The sequence below is a fragment of the Capra hircus genome, chromosome 5 (genome assembly GCF_001704415.2).
Source record: "Capra hircus breed San Clemente chromosome 5, ASM170441v1, whole genome shotgun sequence".
NCBI lineage: Eukaryota > Metazoa > Chordata > Mammalia > Artiodactyla > Bovidae > Capra > Capra hircus.
In genome coordinates this window covers 23,822,487-23,844,839 of record NC_030812.1, presented here as the reverse complement: position 1 = coordinate 23,844,839, position 22,353 = coordinate 23,822,487, and the positions used below count along the sequence as shown (strand labels likewise).

Here is a 22,353-nt window from a genome sequence, read left to right as displayed (position 1 = left end):
CCCTCCCAGCATCAGAGTCTTTTCCAATGAGTCAACTCTTCGCATGAGGTGGCCAAAGTACTGGAGCTTCAGCTTTAGCATCATTCCTTCCAAAGAAATCCTAGGGCTGCTCTCCTTCAGAATGGACTGGTTGGATCTCCTTGCAGTCCAAGGAACTCTCAAGAGTCTTCCCCAACACCACAGTTCAAAAGCATCAATTCTTCGGTGCTCAGCCTTCTTCACAGTCCAACTCTCACATCCATACATGACCACTGGAAAAACCATAGCCTTGACTAGATGGACCTTAGTTGGCAAAGTAATGTCTCTGCTTTTGAATATACTGTCTAGGTTGGGCATAACTCTTTTTCCAAGGAGTAAGCGTCTTTTAATTTCATGGCTGCAATCACCATCTGCAGTGATTTTGGAGCCCAAAAAAACAAAGTCTGACACTGTTTCCACTGTTTCCCCATCTATTTCCCATGAAGTGATGGGATCAGATGCCATGATCTTTGTTTTCTGAATGTTGAACTTTAAGCCAACCTTTTCACTCTCCTCTTTCACTTTCATCAAGAGGCTTTTGAGTTCCTCTTCACTTTCTGCCATAAGGGTGGTGTCATCTGCATATCTGAGGTTATTGATATTTCTCCCGGCAGTCTTGATTCCAGCTTCTGTTTCTTCCAGTCCAGTGTTTCTCATGATGTACTCTGCATATAAGTTAAATAAGCAGGGTGACAATATACAGCCTTGACATACACCTTTTCCTATTTGGAACCAGTCTGTTGTTCCATGTCCAGTTCTAACTGTTGCTTCCTGACCTGCATACAGATTTCTCAAGAGGCAGGTTAGGTGGTCTGGTATTTCCATCTCTTTCAGAATTTTCCACAGTTTCTTGTGATCCACACAGTCAAAGGCTTTGGCATAGTCAGTAAAGCAGAAATAGATGTTTTTCTGGAACTCTCTTGCTGTTTCCATGATCCAGCAGATGCTGGCAATTTGATCTCTGGTTCCTCTGCCTTTTCTAAAACCAGCTTGAACATCAGGGAGTTCACAGTTCACATATCGCTGAAGTCTGGCTTGGAGAATTTTGAGCATTACTTTACTAGCATGTGAGATGAGTGCAGTTGTGCGGTAGTTTGAGCATTCTTTGGCGTTGCCTTTCTTTGGGATTGGAATGATAACTGACCTTTTCCAGTCCTGTGGCCACTGCTGAGTTTTCCAAATTGGCTGGCATATTGAGTGCAGCACTTTCACAGCATCATCTTTCAGGATTTGAAACAGCTCAACTGGAATGCCATCACCTCCACTAGCTTTGTTCGTAGTGATGCTTTCTAAGGCCCACTTGACTTCCCATTCCAAGATGTCTGGCTCTAGATAAGTGATCATATCATCATGATTATCTGGGTCTTGAAGATCTTTTTTGTACAGTTCTTCCCTGTATTCTTGCCACCTCTTCTTAATATCTTCTGCTTCTGTTAGGTCCATACCATTTCTGTCCTTTATTGAGCCTATCTTTGCATGAAATGTTCCCTTGGTATCTCTAATTTTCTTGAAGAGATCTCTAGTCTTTCCCATTCTGTTGTTTTCCTCTACTTCTTTGCATTGATCGCTGAAGAAGGCTTTCTTATCTCTTCTTGCTATTCTTTGGGACTCTGCATTCAGATGCTTATATCTTTCCTTTTCTCCTTTGCTTTTCGCCTCTCTTCTTTTCACAGCTATTTGTAAGGCCTCCCCAGACAGCCATTTTGCTTTTTTGCATTTCCTTTCCATGGGCATGGTCTTGATCCCTGTCTCCTGTACAATGTCACAAACCTCCATCCATAGTTCATCAGGCACTCTATCTATCAGATCTAGACCCTTAAATCTATTTCTCACTTCCACTGTATAATCATAAGGGATTTGATTTAGGTCATACCTGAATGGTCTAGCGGTTTTCCCTACTTTCTTGAATTTAAGTCTGAATTTGTCAATAAGGAGTTCATGATCTGAGCCACAGTCAGCTCCTGGTCTTGTTTTTGTTGACTGTGTAGAGCTTCTCCATCTTTGGCTGCAAAGAATATAATGAATCTGATTTCAGTGTTGACCATCTGGTGATGTCCATGTGTAGAGTCTTCTCTTGTGTTGTTGAAAGATGGTGTTTGCTATGACCAGTGCATTTTCTTGGCAAAACTCTATTAGTCTTTGCCCTGCTTCATTCCTCATTCCAAGGCCAAGTTTGCCTGTTACTCCACCTGTTTCTTGACTTCCTACTTTTGCATTCCAGTCCCCTATAATGAAAAGGACATCTCTTTTGGGCATTAGTTCTAAAAAATCTTGTAGGTCTTCATAAAACCGTTCAACTTCAGGTTCTTCAGCGTTACTGGTTGGGGCATAGACTTGGATAACTGTGACATTGAATGGTTTGCCTTGGAGATGAGCAGAGATCATTCTGTCGTTTTTGAGATTGCATCCAAGTACTGCATTTCAGACTCTTGTTGACCATGATGGCTACTCCATTTCTTCTGAGGGATTCCTGCCCGCAGTAGTAGATGTAATGGTCATCTGAGTTAAATTCACCCATTCCAGTCCATTTTAGTTTGCTGATTCCTAGAATGTCGACGTTCACCCTTGCCATCTCTTGTTTGACCACTTCCAGTTTGCCTTGATTCATGGACCTGACATTCCATGTTCCTATGCAATATTGCTCTTTACAGCATCGGATCTTGCTTCTATCACACATCCACAACTGGGTATTGTTTTTGCTTTGACTCCATCCCTTCATTGTTTCTGGAGTTATTTCTCCACTGATGTCCAGTAGCATATTGGGCACCTAATGACCTGGGGAGTTCCTCTTTTGGTATCCTATCATTTTGCCTTTTCCTACTGTTCATGGGGTTCTCAAGGCAAGAATACTGAAGTGGCTTGCCATTCCCTTCTCTAGTGTACCGCATTCTGTCAATAAATCAATCTCTTAGCAGCTTTCAAATCTGCAATGCAGTGTTACTAACTATAATCACCATGCTGTACATTACCTCCATAGAACTTACTTGTTTTTTAACTGGAAGTGTGTACCTTTTGATCTGCTTCACCCACTTCACCCATCCTTCAACCCCTGCCTTTGGCAACTGCCCATCTGTTCACTATATCTTTGAGCTTATTTTATTTTAAATATTACACATATAAGTGAGATTACATGGTAGTTTTTCTCAGTCTAGTTTATTATACTTAGCAAAATGTCCTCAAGATCCAGCCATGTTGTTGCAAATGGCAAGATTTTCTTTATAATGGCTGAACCATATTCTAATGTGTGTGTACCACATTTTCTTTATCCATTTATCCATTGATGGACACTTGCTTCCATGTCTTGGCTATGGTAAGTAATGCTTCAGTGAACGTGGGGTGCATATGCCTTTTCAAGTTAGTATTTTTGTTTTTCTCAGATAAATATCCAGAAGTGGAATTACTGGTAGTTCTACTTTTGATTTTTTGAGGAATCTCCATACTATTTTCCATGTGTGCATGCTAGTTGCTAAGTTGTGTCAGACTCTCTGTTACCCCATGCGCTAGATAGCCCACCAGGCTCCTCTGTGCATGGAATTTTCCGGGCAAGAATACTGGAACGGTTTGCCATTTCTTACTCCAGGAATCTTTCAACCCAGGGGTCAAACTCGGGTCTCCTGTGCTTGCTGCATTGGCAAACAGATTCTTTACCACTGAGCCACCTGGGAGGCCCACTGTTTTCCATAGTGGCTGCATTAATTTGCATGGTGGCTGCACAATCCTACCAATAGTGCAAGAGGGTTCCCTTTTTTCCACATTCTCACCAACACTTGTTTCTTGTCTGAGAATATCCATTCTAACAGTTGTGATATCTCAGTGTGGTTTTTACTTGCATTTCTGTGATGTTCAGTTCTTTACATAGACAACAAACAGAAAATAAAATATTTAAATCCATTTACATTAGCATAAGAAATACAAAATACTTAGGAACAAATCTAATGAAAGATATGCAAGACTACACTGAAAACTACAAATATTGCTAAGAAAAACTTAAGACCTAGCTAAAGGAAACTATACCATAGTTGATTTGAAAAACTCAATATTATTAAGATGTCAGTTCTTCCCAAACTGACCTACCAATTAAATGCAATTCTAATCAAAATTTCAGTAGTTTTCCTTGTGGAAACTGGAAAGTAGATTCTAAAATTCATATGAAAGTACAAAGGACCAGAACAACCAAGGCAGTCTTGAAGAACAACAAAGCTGGAGGACTTAAAGTATGTGGGGTCAATTGGTTATCCTTAACCCAATCTAATTAGATAAAAATGAACCACAGACCCAAATGTGAGGGTAAAAAAATAAAACTGCTAGAAAGAAGCTTGAGGAGAAAATCTTACAGATCTTGGGATAAGTAAAGATTTCTGAAACAGGACATTAAAAAAAGAACTAGTCCTAAGAGATATAATTGATAAAGACATTAAAGTGTCACTTTTTTTTTTAAATAAAATGACACTCTTAAGAGAAAAAATATTACCACACGCTGGGAGGTCAATCTGCCACACATCTATCTGACAAAGTATTCATATTCTGAATATGTAAAGAATTCCTACAAATAAACAGATTACTCAAAATATTTTCTTAAACAGGGAAAAGACTAGGACAAACATTTCATTAAAAAAGGATATCCAGATGGCTAGTATGCATAAAAAGATACTCACCCTCATCAGACAACAGGAAAATGCAAATTAAAGGTACAGTACATATTATTCTATTCCACCAGAGCAGCTAAAATTTTAAAAGACTAACCATACCAAGTGTTGGTAAGGAGGCAGAACAGTTAGAACTCTCATATATTGCTGGTGGGCAGGTGATGACTAGGCTTTCCTGATGGCTCAAACGGTAAAGAATCCACCTACAATGCAGGAGACCTGGGTTCAGTCCCTGGGTCAGGAAGATCCCCTGGAGAATGGCATGGCAACCCACTCCAGTATTCTTGTCTGGAAAATCCCATGGATAGGGGAGCCCGGTGGGCTACAGTCCATGGGGTCACACAGTCAGACACAGCTACGCATGCACACAAGATGTGATTAATAATTTGTTAGAACCACTTTAGAAAACTGCCAGTTTATTAAAGTTAAAACATATATATTCTGTATGACTCATTCCTGAATATGTACACAAAGAGAAATGAGGACATATGTCTACCAAAAGCATATTCAGCAGTGTTCATAAAAACTTTATTCGTAGCAGCTTCAAACTAGAAACAATTCAAATTGTTACCAAGAGGAGAATGGATAAAATATGAGGTATTTGTAAAATGGATAATGGGATAACAATAGAGAACTGTGCAATAAACATAACAATCATAGAGATGAAATGTTGAACAACAAAAAATCGAGAGATGGAAGTATATACACTGTATGATTTCTTTGATGTGTGTGGGTGAATAGAGTCCCGAATCACCTGTCAATACATAAATATATACCTGCGCTAATAAAGGACAGAAACGTGGTTTTAGTGCCAGGGTAGGCAGTAAGTGAACTCTGCCTGTAAGCAATACCATGAATAAATCTCCCAGTATTGAGTACCATGAATAAATCTCCCAGTATTGAGTAAAAGAAAAAAGCCATCTGTAAAAGAAGGTGTGCTATGATTCTGTTTGCATGAAGTTCAAAAACAGGCAAAACTAAACTGCAGCTTTAGAAGTAGATTAGTTGGTTATGTTTTCAGAGGACAGGGAGGGTAGAGATTGAAAGGAGGGAAGGGTAGGGGCCCTTTTGGTATGCCCGTGCTCTTGACCTGTGAGATGACACCAGTGTTTACTTTGTGGGTTTACATTCTGCTATACATTTATATTCCACTCATTCTTCAGTAAGCCTGTTATCCTTCAGTAAAGAGTTAGAAACCAAAAACCTAAAAGGTCTATAGCTACTAAATGAGTGTCAACATTTATAGGTGTTTTTCTGTTTTTTTTTTTAAGGCAAACTTTTTGTAAAATTAAAAAGGTATTACCTTTTTCATTTACTTGTTTTGCATTATACATAGATTTTTCCATATTATTAGAAAATTTTTCCATTTAGAAAGGCATGCTTTCAAACTGAGATGCATCCATAATCAGTCTTAGCTGTCTGATCCTTTAATTTACTACTTTGGTAGTGATTTATCAATTGCAAACTTGCTTTTAATTTTAAATTTATAGTTATTTTAAACCCATGATATCTTCTGGGAGAATGAAGAGCTCATGATTATCAGGTGACAGGCAAACTCATTAGTAAAATTTGACTTCTTCCCTTCTTAGAATTTTTATCTGCACAGTTTCCTTATTGATGCTAATTTTCTGGTTTGGCATTTATAATAGTTCTGTTTGTTACTTTGAGGGTATGAGCTAGATCTGTGCATTATTATCTTTGCGATTCTCAATAAGCATTGTATCCAGTGATCTTTGCTCTGATTATTCACTGAAAATACTTATCTCTAAGTAAAATTTTTTTGGTCGAGTAAAATATTCACTATATATAGCTTTGTTCAAATAGGAGAGTACGTATTACCATACTTGTTCGTATTAATTGTTTCTCTCTTTTTTTAGAGAAAATCTCTTCATGAAAACAAATTAAAGAGACTGCAGGAAAAGGTAGAAATCTTAGAGGCAAAGAGAGAAGAATTGGAAACAGAAAATCAGGTGTTAAATAGGTAATATGTTTGTTTGTATATATGCCCCATGTGGTATTTTGATGTTATAGAACTTTGTTTCTGAGTATAATGTACTTGGGTTGCTTTTAAAATATAAATTGAAAACAATCCTAAAACTTCATTAGACTCCTCATTCATTATCTTTGCTATTTTTTTTTTTTTCTGGTTGAATGTCTCTTCAAACCAAAAGGTCTTTAACATATGCTTTTCTGTTTTGTATGGTTGGGACTGACGGAAAGGTCAGTCCCTGGCTTTGGTAGCCAGGAGTGGTGTAAATCCTTGCTGCTGAGACAAGACCGTTTAGTGATTACAAGTTTGAAATTGTGGCCACTTTGACAACTTTGAGTTGTCAAATTGACAACTCAACAAGTTGTCTCAAATTGACAACTTTGAGTCAAGGCTCAGTTTTTTACTGTTTTGGTGTGGAAAATATTATTGGGCAGTAGTTTCTGGTTTTTATTTATATCCAAGCACAACTAATAATCTGCGTCATTAGCAGTTTTGAGCAGAGATTTACCATTTTAATTTAGTAGTAGTGGCATTGTATGACCCATGTGATTTAAGTTAATAAAATCTTTTCAAATTCAGCTAATTAGTGGAAGTCTTCAGCATTGTGGAGAAAGAAATGGCACCCCACTCCAGTACTCTTGCCCGGAGAATCCCATGGATGGAGGAGCCTGCTGGGCTACAGTCCATGGGGTTGCAAAGAGTCGGACACGACTGAGCGACTTCACTTTCAGCATAGACAGTATCAGACTTTTCTGTAATGGAAGTTGCCTGTATATCAAGCAGTGATGCTTTACAATGTGCACTGGTCATCTTGGGTATAATTAGTACTAAAATGTGAACAGTTGTGTGTGGTTTTTTTTTTTTTTTTTTAGAACATCCAGGAGGTTTCCAGACTGTGGAATAAATGCCAGTTTTACAAATACTCTCTGTTCCAAAGTGAGAAGCCACCACATTCATTCTAAAACAAAATTCAACTTATTTCAAAATTAATGGTTGTGGAGGAAGTGTTATCAATTCAAGAGTGGGCAGCTATGGCACAGATCACCTAGAACTTTAAATGGTTTTGAAACTATATTTGATTACTTGTGATTATTAGGAAATTAATGTCCAAAAATGTGGTGAACTGTGAAGGCCTGAAACGTTTTTTTTAATCCATGTCATTTTCCCTTAAGTTGGGTAGTTTGACCTTTGTCATTAGGTACATTAAAAAATAGGACAAAATTAATTAGCTATGTTTGACCATAGTTTGGAGAAGGCAGTGGCAACCTACTCCAGTACTCTTGCCTGGAAAATCCCATGGACGGAGGAGCCTGGTAGGCTGCAGTCCATAGGGTTGATAAGAGTCGGACATGACTAAGCAACTTCACTTTCACTTTTCACTTTCATGCATTGGAGAAGGAAATGGCAACCCACTCCAGTGTTCTTGCCTGGAGAATCCCAGGGACGGGGGAGCCTGGTGGGCTGCCGTGTATGGGGTCGCACAGAGTCAGACACTACTGAAGCGACTTAGCAGCAGCAGACCATATTTCACCTACAAAATTCATAATATTCAACCTGGTATTTTCTCTATTTCTGTTTGATTCCTGAAGTAAAATAAGGCACCTTTTTTTTTTTTTTTTTTTTTTTTTGAGGAGTCCTTTTAGTTTCAAGATTCATGGGTTGGGGGAGTAGAATTAAAGTAAAAATATCAAAATGTTTTTAATTTCTGACTAATTGTCAAATAAAACTTTAAGTTGACAGCCTACAGGGCCAACAATAACACATATAACTAAGATGCCATGTCATGTTTCTGTTTATCTTTCTAGGTAAACCGCATTTTATGTATTGCCATTTCCTTCTCCAATTTTAAGTATTATATATCGGTAAATCTTAAAAATCCTTCCCTTCCAATTATGTTCTGTGACTCATACTGTTCTTCAACAGAATATAACTGTATTAAGCAACAGAAATGCTTTTCCTTTTTAAGACAAAATGTTCCATTTGAAGAGTATACAAGGCTTCAAAAAAGACTAAAGGATATACAGAGAAGACATAATGAATTTCGAAGTTTAATTTTGGTTCCTAATATGCCTCCATCAGCATCCATCAATCCTGTTAGTCTTCAGTCATCAGCTGTGATTCCAGGCGTGGAATTGTCCTTTCCTCCTCATATGCAGGTATGGGCATTTATTTTAGGAGAAAAAAGTTAGATAGATACTTCTGTAAGTTTTATGTGTTTAAATAGTTAAAAACCTAAATCTTTACCAGAAAAATTGCTGAGAGGCACAGTGGATTTGAATCTATCCTTCAATGATGCTGCTAGGAGTAAAGTCTCCTACTGGGCACCTGAAAGGAAGAAACTGATAAAGTCTTTGAGTAGACTGTTGAGTTTGTAGGTCACTCATACAATTCTGATTATTACCAGCATTTATGCAAAGGTACTGTACTATGTGCTTTCCGAACAATATTTAATCCTAATGAAAAATGCTTTGAGGGGAGATATTAGTATTCGCAGTTTGCAGATGAGGAAGCTGAGTCAGAGAGGTGAAGTGACTTGCTCAAGGTCATAACTGAGAGCTGAATTTCATACCTAGATCTGTCTGTTTCCAAAACTTGAGTGAGTTTTACTTTATCAAATCCCTGAGATGTTGAGGGGACCAAATTGATCAGATGACTTTCAGAAGATGAAGTGTTAATAAGCAAGGAAGATTTTTAATGTTGTAAGTCCCTGAATTGTACTTCTGATGAAGTGCTTTGTTTATATAATAAACTTCTGTTAAAGTTGTCTTGTTGGAAAGTTGCCACCTGGGCCCTGCATTACTATTATCTAATTTATTCTGTGGTGAACTTTGAACCTAGAGAACAGACTTTGGGTATTGGCTGAAGGCTACCCTGAGGCAGGAGAAAAGGGAGGACTAGTTGGTAGTCTGGGCCGTGCTGGTGGTGGCAGACTGCTGAAATGGTCACCTTTTCTTGCCACATGTTGCAGACCTGAATAAAAGAGGCACTGAGGCCACTGCCTAACGGTTATTTTTCCACCAGTTTTTCTAACAGCCTTTCTTGCAATGCTTTTTCTGTGCTTTTAAGGAGGAACAGCATCAAAGGGAACTCTCTCTACTTCGCAAAAGACTAGAAGAACTTGAAACAACACAAAGGAAACAACTAGAGGAACTTGGGTCTCCTGGGGAATGATTTGCTTGGAGAAAAGGCAGATCAGAAGGGATGAACTCAGTGACTCAATAAAGCTTGAAGTTTTACTGTATGTGGCATTTTAGATACTTTATTACTGTTTGCCAAAACACTTGAATGTGCCTCAAGAAAAGGTACTAGCTACACGCTGTGTTGCATGAATGTCAGGATTTTAAGGTTATGGTAATAATATGTGAAGCCCTAAGACAGCGTCAGAGATATTTAGAATATTATTGAGAACCCTTTGAGAATGTAAAATAAATGAACAAATAAAAAGGAACTAAAAAGGGAATCACGTTTTTCAATTATCAATTTTACTTTGTTGAGTTTTTTTAGGGGGGTGGCATTTTGCCTAAATAGGACTATGTTGCATCCCCTCTTTGAGGTGCTTAGCAATCACATGGTCAGAAACGTTTTCTGGTTTACTATATGTAAAAGTTACAAACCTCTAGTTCTTGAAAAAAGATGACAATTTAAAGTCAGCATAAAACTTAAGATATCTATATATATTGCACAGCACTACCTTTTCTAAAAGCTGTGTGCACATAATTTATTAAAAGCTTAATAAATATTTTTCTAGTTATATTGTTTTGTGTTTAATTTTGTTTTAACCATACAGTGTAGAAGATCTCACTAATTTTGGCTTCACTGAGTTAGAATTAGTAGAAAATAACAAAGTACAAATAATTAAATCCTGTGGCTGTATAACAAAACAAGGGCCATTTATTGTAAAACTTGAACCCAGTGGGGTCCCTTTAGAAATAATGTTGGTATTTAACTTTGTCTCCTACTGTTTTGGATCTAACCAAATTGTTATAAATGTTTTATTTCTCTGTGTCCCTAAGTATGCCATCATTTGCTTTTTTATGTAACATCTTTTAAAGGCATTCTGCTGGAATAACTTCATGTCAACAAGGCAAGGCTAAAGTCTGCTGGACTAAGTGAAATGTTCATTATCTAGACGTCATCACATTCAGAATTCCAAGATGACAGTGGAGGCCAGGAGTAAGATTGCATAGCCTTAACATCATTTAGAAGAATTTGAATTCTTTTAAATTCTTTAAACATCATTTACTCACTTAGAATATAGCTGCTAATTTACAAAGCATATACAGTGACACTTTGTTCTTGAAAAATAATTTCTCTGGAGCTACTTAGAATGAAAAAATCTATTACTAGAAAATTTGAAGGAAGAAAAAGACAAAAACAGTCCATATTTACATCAAAATGTTTATTTTTGGATATAGACATTTAAAACATTCATCTCCAAGAACTGCTTCAATCAGGTATACAATAAGAAATAGACTTTAAATCCCTAATACAGAAAAAAGTAACAGAATTAGTTTTTAAATGCTGCTGTAGACACTAGTGTTAGAAAAAAGAAAAGTTTATAAATGGTCTTGCACCAAAAAAATATGCAAAGAAACTTGAAAATAGAAATTGTTTGCCATTTGTTTCTCTGGTTGCTGTTTAATATAGACCCAGTGACTGATTGTCTTCAGCACACATCTAATTTGGCCATGTACTGCGTTTGGCTAACGTGATCCCAAATGTGATCTAGATAGTGCTTTTCACTGGAGGATTGACAAACACGCTACATACATTAGTGAATCTTCATACCACCTCAGTGAGGTAGGTTAGAAATATTATACAGAAATTGAGGCACAAAGAGGTAAGTGACTTGCCCAAAGTTCCCAGCAGCACAGTCCCTGGAAAAGGAGGTATGTCTCCACACAGGATTCATGTGCCAGAGAGCCGGACAGGGACACCCTCATGTAGCATTTACTAAATACTGAAATAAAGCTGTAGCTGATCCTCTGAGATTTCTTAGCATTTCTGTACCCTAAAGAGGGGAAGTCTTTTGGGCAACTCTCCTACCCTTGGGTCTCAACTCTCCAGCTGTTCTCCTATGAATGTCTTCACATCAAGGCTGCAGCAGCCTTAGATGGGGACAAGACTTTTCATATAAAGAAAGAACCTCTGTGGTAGGATTTTTGAGGTGTGTCCATTGGAAAGACAGTGGTCAGAAGTGATAGGATTGGGAAGGCGCCTATAGGGCAATAAATGCTTATCTTCTCTGATCAGTTTGTTGAGGTGTCATCTCTCACTCTTTACTAGATAGTGAGAAGCAAAAAGAACTGCATTCATTTAAGACAAATGTACTTTTAAATCCTGCTATCTCATAGATTGTTGTTGGTAAGTGATTTTAAGGAATGTATGATCAATGTTTTATTTGCTACTTGAAAATTTTCCTTTCCTTGGTCTGGGATTTGGAGCACCAAGGGTAAAGGTGCCACAAAGAAAGTTTAAGAGTTGCCAATTAAACTTTTTACTTCTGGTTTAATAGAAGGAAAACACAGTGGTATTAAAATTGGTCATGAGCAGCAAAAATTCAGGAATAAAAAATCAGCAATAAAAAGACTACAATATAACTAGATAGGGAATTCTTTTTTAAAAAAAGGCATGAATAAAACAGGTATTCTTAACTCTTTCTCTTGTGAGGAATACTTTCAAAAAGTACATAGTAAGACTAAGATACCAAGTTGTATACTAATATTTTTCAGGCCACGGGCCTCAAATATATATATATTCATATATAATACTCCAGTGTGAACAGCAATTTCATGAAATGTAAAATGTATTTTTTTAAATCACACACAAGTATTTATAACCACAGGGTTCACCAGAAGCCTAAAGCAAGGAGATAGTAGTATAGAAGTGTAGGATTAGGGGACGGAGTTACTCTTCCATAGAAGTTCTTAGAAATAAGCTAATGATTTTTTTTTTTTTAACAATAGCCATCATGTCTACTATTGAATACATTTAATATGGAAAAACAAAATGAAGAAAAGAGAGGTACTTTAAAGTGTTTGGGTAAGATGCTGTCACGTTTAACAAAGCCTACTCCCTCTCCTTGCTTTAGAGCTCTCTGGTGAAATGGAGGTGAGTTTGATGGAGTACAGTCGGTGACCACTGAAAAACACGAGCCCTTTCAACAATGTTGCAACACTGTTAGTTTTTGGTTTAAACACACACACACACACACACACACACACTCACAAATGCTAAGTGTACACACTACCAAATTCTGCGGTCAGCTTTTCCAGGAGCTACTGGGGAAAGTCTCAATGCTGCAGGTCCTCGAGGGTGCCCGCACACCCCCACCTTGTTCCCAGATGACTCATTTCACAGTTTGTTTTGATCATTAGCAATGTCCCTTGTCTGCAGAGGTGCAGTGTAGTCACAAGTGCTACATAGCTGTAGTTTTCAAACAAAACCACTTATATCATTGTGCTTAAGTGGAGAGTGTAGTTAAACAATACTGACCCTTGCCTACTGGCCCTGTATTCTCTGTAAACAAGGAGGCTGTTTGAAACAACCACTTCAGCTCTATTTACAGAAGGGTTCCCACAGTTCACACACAGGCACAGTGGTTGATAACGCTTTCTGAAAGCTGTGCATGTGCCTTGGTCTCTTAAAAAAGTGCTCAAAGTGGAACCCACGTGCAAACTTCAGTTCACAACACAGAGTAGCTCAAGCAGCCATTTTGCTCCCAAGTCATCTGAAGAACTTTACCAGATTAAGCCAGGCCCCAGAGTGCTTACATCCACTTGCATTTCTTCTTTTCATCAAATAAGACTTTTACATGCAAGAGTTGTTTCTGAGCTTCTTCCAGCCCTCGTTCTCTTTCTAGTTTATTTAGAATCTGTTGACAATTAGAACAGTTATTTTAGATATTGTGGTTTTAGCATTACAATTGTTTTTTTTGCATTCCTGATGCTGTGAGTGGTAAATCTGTATGAAACAGATGCCAAGATTTTCTTCGATCATTTACATACTCACTTTGCAAGTTGTTTTGCTAAGTCATTATCACAGGATCAACAACACTTCGGCTTAAAATAGAAACTCAGCAAGAAATACCGAACTACTTGCTTACAAATATGGGGCCAGAATTCCAAGGCCCTGTTTTATGCATTATGTCACAGCCATTCCAAGCACAGCAAGCATTCCTGGGCAGCCAACATGCAGGCAAGTATTTCTTCTTAAATGCAGCAGGCAGGGGGCATCCTGGTCAGAGATGTCTACCTCCCTTCCCCTCCCCTCCCCTCCCCTCCCAGTGCTTCCCTTCTAACCCCTGACCCCTGGAAAGAGGGATGCTTATCATGTTTAAGGAACTCATTGCCTCTACCCTACCTTAGTGCTTCACTTGATCTTCAAGTAGAAAATGGAATTGGTGAGCTATTCTCACCATTGACATGGATAGCCTGTCCCAGCATGACTGAGTGGGGGGAATCAGGGAAGGGGGAATTAACATATATTTGGAAACAGCGCATCTGATGACTGTGTCTGTGTGAATTCCCAAAGAAAAAAATCCAGATTAAGGAGAATTAATCATAAAGGAGAATGGTTTATTGAAATAGTTGCTTAAGTTAGAAATATACTTTTAACTACTGAATACAGAATCTAGGCGATTTAACAAGCTTAGCCTTCATTTTAGCAGATTACAATCAAGCATAAGCAGGTCCCTTTTATTAGGACCACTACTTACTCATCCAAGTTAACTGTGTCCATAGGCCCCATTAAATCAAATGGCTGGTCCAAAGGTGGGCAGCCACACGCAGGGTCTGGCTTGGTGCCAGGATCCTGCATCTCAAGACAGGCTTCCTGGCCTCCCTTTCTGGCCCTGTGGGATGCCAGAGCCATCCTGAGACCTACAGGACGCTTTATAACCAAATTCTGGTGGCTGATCCGTATCTGTTTTTTTAAAAAATGTTATTGAAAATCTTACCTCATCAAAATACTTTATGATGTATTTGTAGATTTCTGTCAAGGCCACTTCTTCATTAAATTCATTTTCGTGTTTCTTAAAGAGAGAGAGCCTTGTTGAGAGATTCTGAAATGGCTTAAGCACCCAAATGTAATCTTAGTCCTACTTTCTAGCAATACCTTAGATTCCTGAGTTAAGAATTCTTCCATCTCTGAAGATGACAGTGGAGGCAGATCCCTGATTGCTTTGTAATAAGACTTCACTTCCTCTTTGTAGGTTGGGATATCCTTGGCATAGAGAAGTTTATTAGTTGGTGCTTCCTGAAAAAAAGAGCAGCAACCACCAAGAGTTTAAAAAACCATCAGGAAATTATAGCAGTACCAATGTAGCTGAACCGCCACCACTATTACTAATCTTATCTCCTGGTAACAAGGCATCTTCATGCAGTAGGCCTTCATAAATGTTATTGACTGAATGACTGACTGCTATCCAGATAGTTCTGGTGAGTCACTGTTATTTTCAGGCAGATTAAATGCTAATATATTCTGCCTTCCTCTCATAAAAGAACTAAAATTATTATTTTTGCATGATTTTGAGTTACTGTAACAATGGAACTTACTTCAATCATAGTTCGTTACTAATAGTTGTAAAAAGCCTGAATTAAAGCATTTGCTCTCATCATCACCCACCAGTGAATTTTGGCACTTATAAAAGGTTTGACTGTAGGTCTGATTGAGCCCTTTATATAACCATGAACGTGGTAAGTAATTGGCAACGGCAGATTTTTCTGCTTTTCCCTATTTTATTAGATGATAAAAATCTCAGTGTTACCAAGAAAGAGCATGGTCATTAGTATTGGTGGCTCTGAAGTCTTGATTTTGGAAAAATTCCCTGGTAGTTTGAATGTTTTCATGTAATTTTAACTGATGTTAAAATGTAAGGGAAGGTTTTTTTAAGTTATAATTCTGACAGAATTAACATGTCAAAGAAAAATCACAGCCAGTCTAGAAAAGAGATGGAAAAATTTATTCAAACCAGCCTGAGGATTATGACCTAGGAGACAGCCTCTCAGAAAGCTCTGAGGACTGTTGTGAAGAGGTAAGGGGGGGTGGGGCCTGCATACATGTGATTTAGGGGAAGGGGGCTGTGCAATCAATCACATACTGCTATTTGTGAGGAACAGATATCTTAATGGTTTTAGTGCATTTCTAAGTATGGGAAGATTCAAGAAACGGAGTTCATGAAATTTTCTCTGGAAAATTACTAACCAAAGGCTAGCCATTTTTTACCCGTGTGCAGACTGCCTCATCCTGATCTTTGGCCTGAATTCCTTTCAGGGTGTGTCATAACAGGTGATGGGCAACATTTTGCAATCCCCTCCCTTTCAGACTTAATTTTCACCAATGTTGGGGAGGCATTTCATGAGCAGGAATGCTCATTCTCAGGTCAGATGAGGATTTCATTGATAGGCCACTCACTGTGCTGTTACTGAACAAGGTAGGCCCTATTAACAGCAGCCAAAAGCCTCTGGATGGCCTGTCTTACTAGACTCTCATGGTCCAGGAAATGGTTGCTTCTACCCACATCTAGAATTACACTATTCCAATAATTGATATTTGGTCAAATTGTTTTAAGTCATCTAGTCACCATTTTTATTGGAGGTTCAGTCATATATTTGGTAATGCACAAAATACAAATAATGTAGGAACATTAATAATTAATTAACATTAATAAAGTATTTAAGAGCTTCCATTATGTGCAGCCCAGTATCTCCCCAGGTCATCTGATGAGTCACTATCTTTAAGGGAAATACTATGTTGGCATTGTATATAAAGTTCACCAGAGTAGTATGTACATATACAGTGTGTGGTGGGTCACTGTGACCCCTTACAGGATTGAGAGGGGAATATTATCTTCTAAGGAGTTACACAGCTAGTGCCAGAAGAAGAAAATGGGTCTTCAGAGTTCAGCGGCTACTTCTGCCATTGGAGCGGGCTGATAAATGCATAACGGGGGTGCACACTTCACACTAGAGGGGAGGGAGGAGGCCCAAACAGGTGAAAGTTCTGCCTAAATTTTTCTTGTCCTGTAATATGAATTTTTATTGTATCACTACTCAGGGAAGACAGGTGAGTTAATGGTAGGGGCAGTGCCCCAGTACATTTTTAAATGTGCTGATGGCTTGAAGGAGGCCTGGACTGAGAGATTTTTTCACCTGTCAACTTTACAAGTTTAAGTAGAACCTACAGCTCTTGTGATCATTCACTCAAGTTTTATTTAGCCAGGCACTGTGGGTAGGCACTGAATGTAAGCTTCTAAAGGGCAGGCGCTGACTGGTTTTCAATCTGAGATCAGTAATTAGTAGCAGTGTAGCACAAAGGAAAGGACATAGAGTTAGATGTATGATCTTAAGACTTGTGACCTCTCATCATCAAGTCCTCATCTAGAAAATGAGAGTAGTGGTTAACTGTGTGGTTCCTGTGAGAACTGAATTGTGCCAAGAACATAGTAATAAACAGCCATTTTTAGTATGGATAACTGTGTCTGTGTATTGCATGCTAGGGAGAACTTCACTGGTCAGAATCAACACATGGGAAATGCATCAGGGGAACATTCACAGAGTAGGTATATTTAGGCTAAATCTGAGTCTAATACATTTTCTGGTATACATTAGGAAATCATATTTGCTGAATGAATAAGTAGGGTTTTACTAGACAGAGTAACAGGAAAGGGACGAGCAGAGTGATGTGAAAACAAGCTCGTGGTTAAGTCTGGGAAAACTAAAAGCTGTAGCATAAAAGGTAGGTAGATGGACCGGGGAGGAAAATGAGGCCAGAAGAGAGACTTGAAGCCCAGTGGGCAAGGGCCGCGTGGTGCTGAAGAGTGTATCTGGGAGGTAATGGGAAGTATTTACAGTGTTCAGGCAGGAATCTGACAGGATCAGAGTTTTGTTTTAGAAAGATAGCCTGAGACACAGCGAAAGAGGCACCGTAGGAGCCAGGACAGCAACTGGCAGGGGAGGGACGGAAGTGAGTAGTAACCAGCTAGAGACAGAGGTGGGAGGAAGGAGAAGGGGATGATAATGCCGAGGATGTTACCTTGAGAGACTGTAGGCAGGGCTAGGAAAATAAAAGTCAAAAACAAGTTTGGTTTCTAGAAATACTGGCGATGGTGAATCTGGATTTAGACCAGGAGTCTCAGGCGCCTTTGACATGTCCATCACACTTGATTCCAGGCACGTTGAACATCCTTCCACCAAAGACCCACTGCGCAGCATGAAAAGATTTCTAAACCCATTAGGCACAGATACTGCTCAGTTTATTATGGAGTACTTGGGTTAAGACCGAAACATCTCTTTGAGAGCTTCCTCTGTATTTTTATCTTTTCCTGCCTTATAGAGTTTTTGCTCAGCAAAGGACACCATAGGACAAATGATATTGATTTGATTATAAAATGACAAAATAGAGGTATTTGAAACCTCAGGCAAGATTTACTTCCCCATAAGAAATTTGTTATAATCAAATAGATGCTTTTAGGTATATTCAGATGGAATTAACATAGGCAAATTTCAATAATTACATCCTTTGGGTTCATAGTTTAATAGCATCTATATTAGCATCTACATAAGATTTTTCTAGGAAACAAAAGCTAAAGGTTTTAACTAGATTAAAAATAGAAATAAATAGAAAAGCAGGTGTTCAGTGACCACCATTTACTTTTTCTTCTTAGCTGGTGTTGTGTGTTACTTGAATGTTTACAAGGAAGACAGTGCTTCAGATTCATACAAACACGTACAGGGAATCCTAAAGCTGGGTCTTACCTTCCCAAGTTGCTGCTCTGTGAGGGAAAACGCGTCCATGAATGCCTGGGCGATCACTGACAGACAGCCATCTATGTGTGGTGTCTTCTTAATGTCAAAGACAAACTGAGGGTTCTTCAGGATGTTTACCCAGAAGCGAAGAGGAAGGCTGTTCCGAGAGAGAGAGAGAGACCTCTTTTCAAGTACAGCCTTTCATGTGAGGCAGACGCTGTGTTTATCACAGTTTGTAAATGGGTGTTTTTGTCCTTGTTACTGAAGTATGCAAGTCTGCCTTGCCAAACATACCAAGCAACAGATGGCAGTCACTCAGAACAAGAAAGGGTTAAACTGTCAGAGTTCCTGAAAGGGAGGCCTGGAGAAGTCTGAAACTGGCCACTGACAAAACAAGAATTTTCTCCACAAATTTGTCAATTATATCAGATAATGGTTACCAGTGAGAACATCTCATCAGACCTCTTCTCACCCCCTCTAAGTGCTACATGCTGGCCTAAGCCACCAACATCTCTCACCAGGATTATTTCCCGCCAGCTCCCAACAGTAAATTCTGCCACAAGGGCCAGCAACCCTCTTAGCACAGAATCAGGTCCTCGTCTCTCCACTGCAGCTCTCCACCCCTCTGGAGAAAGCCCTGCATGATCTAGGCCTGGCACTCATCTACTGCGCTGCACCTTACCCACCCCAGCTCCACCAGCCTCCTCGCTTCTCATCACATGCACCAGGCAAGCTTGTGCTTCGGGACTTCGTCTGTCCCTGAAACGGTCTTGCCCCAGACAGTCTCAGGGTTTATGCCTCTTTTCAAGACCTGACTCAAATATCTCCACCAGGCCTCTGACCACCCTGTCCTGTTAGTCTGTTTTTTTCCTCATTCTCTGCGTTAGTATTGCCTTCGAACATACAATTTACCTATTAAAATACAAGCTCTATGAGAACATGAATTTTCATCTCTTACCTTCAATGCCTAACAGTACCTGATACATAGTTGCTACTCAAATATTTGGATATGATCTTGGGAGTCACTCAGAGCCCTCTGGCCTAGCTACCTCCCTCCATCAGAGGGGCTGCTGGGCCTTTCAGTGTCTCTGCTGTCCTGACTAGTGCCCCTGTTCACACGCTACAGTCTTGCCAGTGAGATGGTAGCCTGCAGTGCCCAAGCCTGATGTGGGAGTGGCAGGGCCTAGGAAGCCAAGGCTAGAACAAAGCGGGGAGGGAACCACAGTAGACAGGTAAGGTAGGCCTGGAGCTTTTAATACTTAAAATGATCTGCTGCTGCTTCTGTTGCTAAGTCACTTCAGTCGTATCCAACTCTGTGTGACCCCATAGACGGCAGCCCACCAGGCTCGCCCGTCCCTGGGATTCTCCAGGCAAGAACACTGGAGTGGGTTGCCAATTCCTTCTCCAATGCATGAAAGTGAAAGTGAAGTCACTCAGTCGTGTCCAACTCTTAGTGACCCCATGGACTGCAGCCCACCAGGCTCCTCCATCCATGGGATTTTCCAAGCAAGAGTACTAGAGTGGGGTGCCATCGCCTTCTCTTAAAATGATCTGGCTAACCTCAATGCTTAGAAAGGCTTGAGCTTGCACTGAGAAGTTCTGTTACATAATAACTGAGTCTCATTCAGCTCATGCACAAAGTATTTGAATGAGAGGTAATGAGCTATGTTTCTTTAGTGAGGAGAATTTTTAATTTGGATACCTTGCCTCAGCTTGGAGAAGATGATGGCACCCCACTCCAGTACTCTTGCCTGGAAAATCCCATGGATGGAGGAGCCTGGAAGGCTGCAGTCCATGGGGTCACTGAGGGTCAGACACGACTGAGCGACTTCACTTTCACTTTCATGCATTGGAGAAGGAAATGGCAACCCTCTCCAGGGTTCTTGCCTGGAGAATCCCAGGGATGGGGGAGCCTGGTGGGCTGCCGTCTGTGGGGTCACACAGAGTCGGATATGACTGAAGTGACTTAGCAGCAGTAGCAGCAGCATGGCATTTGACCAAACAAAAGCAGAAAATTATACAATAGACAGCTTGGAAAATGCTAAATGATGAATCCTCTGAGGGACAAATTTAAGACTCTTCTCTAATTGAAAAGTACATGATAAAACCACAAAATATTAATTTCTTATCATTTATTGGTCAAGCTAAACTTGTTTAAAGATAATAAAAATAATAGAGTTTGTTTACTTTGCCCTAAAGAATAGGATTCTCAGCACAGGAATCATTTTTATTCAAAAAACAGTACCTACCAGTAAGAAACTGCTTTGACATGATAGCTTGCCAAGCCAAAAAATTCAAATATAGGGATAATCCTTCTGTAACTATCCATACCCTTCTTTTAGTTAAGATTCTGTCCCAGATTCTTAAAGTCGGTAATCACCTATTGTTGTTCCCACCTGTTTGTTTTCCAAATATGTACAACATCAGGATCTGTGATTTTTTTGTTTTCAGCCTGGGCATCCAAAAAGTCGAAAAAGTATTTTATAGCAAACGGGGCTCTGCTGTTGGGTAAACTCCAAATGCTTCTAAAAAGTTTTTCAAGCACAGAGTGAATTGCCACCTGAAAGACAGAACACATCAGACTTGGAAGATTAAAGAGAAAATAGGATAGAGGTTTTTGAAAACATGATGAAAAATGAAATCCAAGTTCAGAGATAATGATGAACAAAACAGAAAAGCTGAAGAGAAAGTATGTACAGTTGTCAAATGAGGCCAGCACTCAGTGTTTAAGATAAAGGTCCTGAAAATCCATGCCCAGGTCTAGATTGGGTGCATCAGCTTCTTGCTGATAATGACATTGTTTAGGCAACAGTCCCTGTCTTTGAAACTGCTAGTAGTTGAAATGTCAGTTATAGGGCTGTGTACACAAACCAAGAAGCCCCGATGTTTGGCTTTTATTAGTTATGTTCAGCTTGGAAAAACTCAAATGATGTTGCTTGGTTCCCAGAATTTTTCCTGTTGCATGTATTTCCATCATAAGGTTTTATTGTATACTTTCCAGAGCATCTGACTGTTTTATAAAAAACAAATAGAGTTCTGTGGGATAGATGAGAAAAGCCAAGAGATTCTGGCTGTCCTCTACCCACCAAACAAACCTAGTAGCTTTGTTTAAGCTCCAAGCAGACATCTGAAGACGCATGCCCAGTGGAAGGCTAGGGCCAGGTGTAGATAATAGCACTTACAGGATCACTACAGACTTCTGTTTAATCCCACTGAGAACCAGATAAAGGAAAATTTGCTCTCAATTTGGTATTCCTATTCCACTGGCTTTTAAAACATCTGACACTTGTATATATGAACAGAATTCTTAATTTTAAAATGACCACCCCCTCTTCATTTTATTTGCAATTTAAAGAGGGAGTTTTATTGCTCATCTATAGTAACAAGTAAACAAAAAGGAATAATTACGCTGTCGACCTAAAAAATAACAGTGCAGTGGTGGGTAAAGGGCTTGGGAACATTAAATCCCTGACTGACGATGCTATGGTAGACATTTGTAAAGTGCTTTATCTTTGCAGTTTGTGAGGGAGAAGAAGAAGGGGGTAGGAAGTGTTTACAATTTAAACTTTCATTTTGCTTTCCTAGAAGGCACAAGGGATTTGTAACATTTTCACACTTCAGTGGAAATTAAGTCAAACACATCATACACCCCCAAGGTAGCCGTAAAAGCACTCCCAGAATGGTAAGGGTACCTTGGTCGACAGCAGCTTTGTCAGATACATTTCTTTCACTTTGAACTTGTGCTTCCCTCGATGTCTCTTTCCCTGCACATCTTGGAATGCTTCCGAATCTGGTAAAATCTAAAGAGAAGACAGAGCAGAAGCAGCGTTACCCAAGGAGACGCGCTGCGCTGCAGAAGGCATCCGATTCAGCGGAAGCACAAGCAAGCCTGGACTCACCAAGTGGCAGTGATCTTCCGTGTATTCCACATCTGAACGCCACGGAAAGAGGG

At 39.4% G+C, this 22,353-nt stretch overlaps 2 protein-coding genes across 4 annotated transcripts in view; one reads left to right on the top strand and one right to left on the bottom strand.

Annotated features, from left to right (window-relative positions):
* Positions 1-10,398, top strand: part of CEP83 (centrosomal protein 83) — a 143,568-nt gene extending 133,170 nt beyond the window's left edge. For 2 of the 3 annotated variants that reach the window (XM_005679823.3, XM_018047628.1), the window contains 3 exons: positions 6,542-6,645; positions 8,621-8,810; positions 9,721-10,398. In XM_005679823.3, coding sequence (XP_005679880.2) covers positions 6,542-6,645; positions 8,621-8,810; positions 9,721-9,825 — 399 coding nt within the window. In that variant the 3' untranslated portion in view covers positions 9,826-10,398. The remainder of the gene's footprint in view (positions 1-6,541; positions 6,646-8,620; positions 8,811-9,720) is intronic. The other variant, XM_005679824.3, reaches the window with a different exon arrangement.
* Positions 11,041-22,353, bottom strand: part of PLXNC1 (plexin C1) — a 155,525-nt gene continuing 144,212 nt past the window's right edge. The window contains exons 25-31 of the mRNA XM_013963727.2: positions 22,301-22,332; positions 22,094-22,201; positions 20,798-20,961; positions 18,411-18,558; positions 14,770-14,910; positions 14,612-14,686; positions 11,041-13,528 (exon numbers count right to left, since the gene is read on the bottom strand). Coding sequence (XP_013819181.2) covers positions 13,424-13,528; positions 14,612-14,686; positions 14,770-14,910; positions 18,411-18,558; positions 20,798-20,961; positions 22,094-22,201; positions 22,301-22,332 — 773 coding nt within the window. The 3' untranslated portion in view covers positions 11,041-13,423. The remainder of the gene's footprint in view (positions 13,529-14,611; positions 14,687-14,769; positions 14,911-18,410; positions 18,559-20,797; positions 20,962-22,093; positions 22,202-22,300; positions 22,333-22,353) is intronic.